The following is a 6,631-nucleotide window of genomic DNA, read 5'->3' on the forward strand; positions in this document are numbered from 1 at the left end:
TTTCTTTCTTTCTTTCTTTCTTTTTGTTTGGGTTTGGGTTGTGGGGGGGGTTTTGCCTTTGCCTTGCTGCTTTTTGAGCGATGTTCTTGGGCTGGGTCTTGAACTGGTGGGGAAATAGATACGAATATTTTAACTCTCAAATCGCCGTTCCAAGTCCCAGTGGCTGTGGCTTTAATATCCTTCCTGTGGGAGAAACAGTTTCACAAGTCCATGCAGTTTCACAGCTGAGATGAAGGACAGAAATTCTCTGACTTCCATTGGAGCGTAGGGGAAGCTTGCAATGGAAATGTACTACTTTTGTGCCGTACCTACAAGTATATAAAGGTGGATTTTTTCCCTTAAAAAATAAGAAACTATTATCCTAAGTTTGAATTCTGAGGGAGACAAGAAATTAAAACAGTGACCATTTCATCATTGATGGATTTGCAGATTTTTTTGTAGAGAGGGAAGTTCAAGGCAGGGAGTGCCGTCAAGGGCACTGAAAATGCTCAGGTCTGGTGTGCTCATGATTTTTTTTTTTAACTGGTAGAGCTGCTTTGGTGAGATAGTGACTAATTCAATTCGTTCTGAAAGGATTCATGTTTTCATGTAGTTACTTCTGTGTTCCTAGGAGAATACCTTTAGTCCTATAGAGTGACTGTTTACTTGTCGCTGCTATGATATAAAGAGCTTGTATCTGTAGCACATAGTGAATTTTCTTTCAGATGGATGTCCATGGCAGGATAAGAGAAGTTCTTGCTGAGACTATACGTGAAGAGTTAGCACCTGAGCATCAGCAGTTATCCACAGAAGATCTGATAAAAGCCTTAAGACAGCGAGGCATCATTGATGATGTTATGAAGGAACTTAAATTTGTAACTGTAAGTAGCTTTTGAAGAGTGAAGGTGCTTTTGCTCATTCCTCTTACTGACTTGGTGTTTTGACAAAGTGAAAACTTGCTACTTCTAAAAGTTTGTAATGGCTTTACTGATTTGTGACATAATAGGAGGAGAACAGCTTAAATTATATGCTAAAGTTGATTTAATGATAACACTGCATTGAAAGTATTTGTTCAAATTCAGTACATCTCAAGTACTAGAAGGGAGCATACCTGGGGAATGGCATTCAGTTGAAGTGGAGGATTCTTTAGTTTTTAGAAGACTGCAAAAAGAGCACTGTTGCATCCCTTGACACCTCAAAAAGTCTTAATTATAATTCCAGGATGTGAATGAAAAAGAGAGGACTTCAGCTCCAAAACCATCAACGCATTTTGTTGACAGAGAACCACCAGTTTTGAAAAAAAGTATGTTGCTTGTTTATTTTTATATTTGGATCATAGTTTTGAGATAAATTTGAAGTCTATGATGCTTGAACTCCGAATTAGTAATCCAGTATGAACTGGCGTAAAAGTGGATGTTTTTCCTGCTTGTCCACAGGAAGTAAATTCATGTAAGCAGCAGAAGTTAGTGTTGCATAAAATGTGACTTTTTTTTTTAAAATGTCATTTATTTTACATTAAGATAACTTCCATACATTTTAAAATCACTTTCTCCTAAGCACTTGTTTCCAAAAAGTTTTTTTCTAGTCTCTTGTTAGCTAACTAATATTTAATATGCTTCCTAAGATCTGTTTGTAGTCTCTTCATTTTTATTGCTACGCTTTACAGCTAACATTGACCCAACACGGAGGTATCTTTACCTTCAGGTTTTGGGTGGAAAAGCTTTTCTGGAACATCTTCAGGAACCGGAGCCTCTGCCTGGCCAAACCTGTTCTACCTTCACCCTGTGTTTACATTTTCGAAATCAGCGCTTCCGTTCTAAACCTGTACCCTGTGCCTGTGAGCCAGATTTTCATGATGGTTTTTTACTTGAAGTACACAAGGATAGCCTAGGTAAGGAGTATTGTGGGTTTAAAGCTGATGCTATTGGTTTTTTTCCTGACTTCAGAGTTCTTCTGAAATATGTCCGATATTATTTAGTGGCTTTCTTTCCTACTTGTTGTCATGTTTTCCTAAGGAAACTGATTGCTGTATTAGGTTATGCCACTTAGAGATCTTTCTCTACTCTTGCCTTTTCTTTTCCTTCTTTTCTGTTCTAAAATATCTTTTGAATTTGACCAAGTTTATCCATAATTGACAGTGAGATGATAGTCTCGGAGATGGTAAGAGGTATTAAGGCGTCTGTGATTTTCATGAACTTTGTGCTGACAAGTGAAGAAGGGAAATGTAAATTTGTCACCGTATGGAGAGAAAAGATGCAGTGCGAGTTCAGTTTGCCTACCAGTTAGCAGACACCTGCAGAAGAGTCAGTTATCCACAACCTGTATTACCATTCTTCTGTTGGTAGCCAAGGAACGTAGTAGGAGTTGAGTATGTTAGGAAAAGACTTCTGGATGTTGTCTGAATCCTGTAGAAATCCAGGGTAGTTTATGGGGAATATCAGGGAACAGAGAGAAAGCCAGAGTCATTGCAGTTGGACTTGAGGAGGGGACTGAATACACCACAAATTCAAAGAAAACCAGATTTTGTTAATTCTGCTGCTCATGGAGCACTCGATGTTCTAGGGTCAAGCTTGACTACAGAGAAAGTTGTTTCCTAAACACTGATGGACAGTAAGTTGACCTGACGCATTCTAACTTACTAAAAGAGTGTTTTTCAATTACTTTTACTTAACAGAGCTTTAATGTTCTGTATTTTCTTAAAAGCTAATTATGTTTTAATTTTTGTGCAGTTGAACCAGTTGTATTGGCATGCTCAACTATAGGAATCTTTTTATCTCCTCTGTAAATTAACTGTAATCTTTCTGTAGCTCTGTCCTAAACTGAAATTGATGTTTAAGATAGGATCATTGCTTACACTTCTGGACGTGAGATTTTTCTTAAAATGCGATGTATACAATGAATGCAAATGCATACTTTTTTAATTTTGATGAGGACTTGGGATGATAATATTCTTGCTATCTTATCTTGGTTTAATAATGGCAGGTGATGGAAGTAAAATGGTGGATGCCACCACTATGTTATCTATATGTGATCCGGTGCATATGGTTCTGATCAGAACAGACACATTTGGTGAGACAACGCTAGTAGCATCCTATTTCTTGGAGTGGCGATCTGTCTTGGCTGCAGAGAATGGTGTAACAAATGTTGCTGTTGAACTCCTGGGTGTAGGTAAGGATAAATAATAAGGCTGTAATGATGACTTAAAATACTGGGTGCTGAGCTTGCTTAGAAGCTTAAAGCAGTATTTATGATGTAGTTTAATTTTAGTTCGACTCATAAGTTACTACAAGGTATCCTTAGAAAATGACTGGGAGACTAATGGTCAGATTTTTCTGTTACATATTTTTAGTATTTTGGTATTCCAGATCCTGTGTAATAATGGCCCCCCGTATCTGGGAACTCCCACTATTTATTTTCTGCAAAGTCTGGATAGGTTACCAAAACCAAACCAACCAAAGAAAAGTCAACCAAAGCATCTCCAGGAATATACAAGACCAGTGCGCCGAAGAGTAAAATCTAGCTGGTGTCCCTTCCGTAGCAAACTGCCAGCTGCTAGAGAAAGTGATCTCTGCTGCGCTGCCACTTATTCCAGCAGCTGGAAGCATGTTTTCTGCCTGAAGGGTTGAACAGCTTTGTTTAGGTGCTTAGCAGTTAGTATACGTGTGTATTTTTGTGTATCTCTTGTCCCCACTCCCCTTTTTAGGAGTTCCAACCTAAGTTTTTAGGATATGATGATTTGCTGGATAAAGTCTAGATCTAGGACTCGATCTATCGTGACTTCCTATGCTAGCTATCCCAGAGTTTGGTCATGTAGTAGCTGCTGAGTCATTCTTTATCGCAGTTTCTCTACCTGTTAGGTAGGTGAGCAGTTCTTGGTAGTTTCAAGAGAGATTAAATTTATACCTTCAAAATATTCTGAAGATTGGATATACTATGTAAGTTATTCCTGATTGTTATCACTATTGCCTGCTTTTTCATGGGGGATGATTTGGTGCGGTGTTTTATCCAGCGAATACAAATCTAGTAAGCTTATTTGCTAGTATGTTTGTTAGCTTCCTTTCCTTCTGAAAATGCTGATATTCCCAAAACTTTAGTAAGCAATATGGGTTTGGGTAGTCTCTCAAGTGGAGAGCTTTTTATTTGTGATGACTCGGAAATGTATAACCAGTAAGTCGAGTTTAATACTCAAATTAGGGAGGAGCTAAATCTAATTGTTGTTAGCTTTTTTTCCGAGTAATTAAGTATCAGTCCAGTAAATCCATTTCAGCATTACACAACAGCATTAGGTTTGTGGGGTTTTGTGGTTTGCTTGACTGTTGGTTTTTTGTTAAGTTGATTAATCTATTTGTATGGCACTCTGGGTCCTTCATAATAAACTGTATCTTGCGGAAGATGAACTTCACCTCTTTCTAACTACTTAAATTTGAGCTACCTATGTAATCAGTAGGAATAGGCACTTTTAGAGCGCGTGACTCTCCTACTTGATTTTAGATGCCTATTCTAGACGTTTCCAGAATGCCATTCATCTCATATGTCCTGGTACTGGCTGCAAAGAGGGCTTTGGATAATTCTCTCAGATCCAGATGTCTGCTTTTTTGGCTAGATTATGCTTTCTTACAGCCTCATTTGAGTTTGAAATTCAAATAAAGATACTTATTTTGCATATATTTAAAGCAGCTTAGTTATTTTTTGTGATTATATAGCTAGCATTTTAATTATTTGCTCCTGCCTGGCTGAAACGTCCTAAGTAAATTGAGTTTGAGAGAACTGATCAAAATTTATTTTGGTTCAAAGGTACAGAATCAAAGGTTTCTGTTGGTGTTTTAAATATCAGACTGGAAATGTATCCACAGCTTAAGAAGATGCTGTCTCCAGAAATAACTAATACTCAGGTAAGTGATTTCTGGGAGGACTGACTTATTCTTTTGTTGGGCGGGAGGAAGCTCAGTATAGAATTACTTGTAAATGTTGAGGGCTGCAGGTTTTTGAATATTTGATCCCTCTTTTTTTTTTTTTTTTCCCCTTTAAATTTAAATATAATTATGGGGGTTTTAAACTACTTTGTTTACACTGAACATTACCTTATTTGAAATATTACTTTAGTAGTTTTTCTAATTACTTGTATCAAAACTTCAAGAAGAAAAATTAGAAAGATGCAATATACCTAATTTTGTTTGGGCCGTATATGTTTTCTTGCTCTTTCCCGTTTGAAACAATAATTTCAAGTCAGCTATTCTGCCTGGAAAGCCAGTAAATGTTGGTGTGGAGGTGCATGCAGCTATTCTTCTGCATATCGAAGGCTGAACAATCCTTCTGTACAGAAATGCATCACTTAAGATGAACACTACGTCAGTCAAGCTTGATATATGAGCCTACAAACAAGAAATGTAACTTGATATTTTTGTTCATTGGATTTTAATTTAAAAATACTGTTCTTCAGCATTTGCATGGCATGCTTGAAATATTAAGCTTTATTTTACATATGCCAGGATTTGGTGGTAATGTACTTATTGATTATGGTTTTGGTTTCTGTTATGTTTTTTTTTTTTCCCGTTTGGAATTAATATGTATGTGATTGGTTATGTTTTTCTTACCTGCAGTTTGCTTTGGAACGTCAGAAAACAGCAGAAAAAGAACGCTTATTTCTTGTATATGCTAAACAATGGTGGAGAGAATACCTACAGATTAGGCCTACACACAACTCAAGGCTAGTAAAGATTTTTGCGCAGGTTTGTAAATTTTACAAATCCTTTAAGTTACCTTTTTATTTTTGAATATTATTTTTGAAGTTTATGTGTATATAGAATCTGTATAAATTTTTAACGTGGTTACATTCAGGTCAGGGCTATGTGTGGTGTATCATGCAAAAAATGAAATTTGTAAGGATTGAGCTTCTATTTGTGTATTGAAGCTTAATAGCATGATGCAGACAGAAGGGTTGCTCCAACCTGGTACCTCATACCTCTGATGTATGAGGTGTTAAAGCCTGTTCAGCCTTTTCCTTGAGTGCTCACAAATGGCAAAGACTTAAGTGATCTGTGCAAACTGTTTCAAACAAATTTTATACCAGATAAGAGTCATAAAAAATGGGACTTCCTAGATCTGTTAGAACAGAGCCACACAATATTTGAGCTCTGTGCGTTCTGTAAAACAATCTTGTCTCGTTAATGTCACACAATAGCTACGGACATAATTATTGTAGGCTAATAAATGACTGTGTTAGTTGCTTCTTGGTGTCCTGTCCTGCTCGGCGAGGGTGGGGAGAGGTGATCTTTTACAATACTCTCTGCAGTTCCTGGGAGAAACCACAGGCTCTCCAGAGGTAGAAAAAGAATAATTAACTTTATTACAAAAGTTCTGTAAAACTGTGGCGGAAGGAACAGAAAGACTAGGCAAGTTCTTACACTTATAAAAAATCGAGAATAGAAGGAGAAAAGACAGAAAGAGAGAAGACAAAGAGATAGGATCACCCGTCTTAGTCGGTTAATCAGAGTCCTCTCGGTCAGTTGGTCCACCCAGGTCCTGGGTGGAGGAGCATCCTACGTGTCTGCGACCCGGTTGCCTTTTTATGTGGTCGGAGGGGGGGTGTATGTCTCTTGGACTTCTCCCAGAGGTGGAGACTCATTTGCATGTGTGCACATGCAGTGAGCTG

At 37.6% G+C, this 6,631-nt stretch overlaps 1 protein-coding gene across 1 annotated transcript; it reads left to right on the forward strand.

The window, feature by feature from the left end:
* Positions 1-704: 704 nt before the first annotated feature.
* LOC104163374 (centrosomal protein of 76 kDa-like) lies at positions 705-5,708 on the forward strand (the record flags this gene model as incomplete). Its single annotated transcript, XM_009702373.1, has 6 exons — positions 705-860; positions 1,201-1,282; positions 1,646-1,870; positions 2,962-3,147; positions 4,774-4,871; positions 5,580-5,708. Coding segments are annotated over exons 1-6 (876 nt in total), but the record flags the coding sequence as incomplete, so codon positions are not given.
* Positions 5,709-6,631: the final 923 nt, after the last annotated feature.

The sequence above is a fragment of the Cariama cristata genome, unplaced genomic scaffold, assembly GCF_000690535.1.
Source record: "Cariama cristata isolate BGI_N322 unplaced genomic scaffold, ASM69053v1 scaffold19690, whole genome shotgun sequence".
Classification (NCBI taxonomy): Eukaryota; Metazoa; Chordata; class Aves; order Cariamiformes; family Cariamidae; genus Cariama; species Cariama cristata.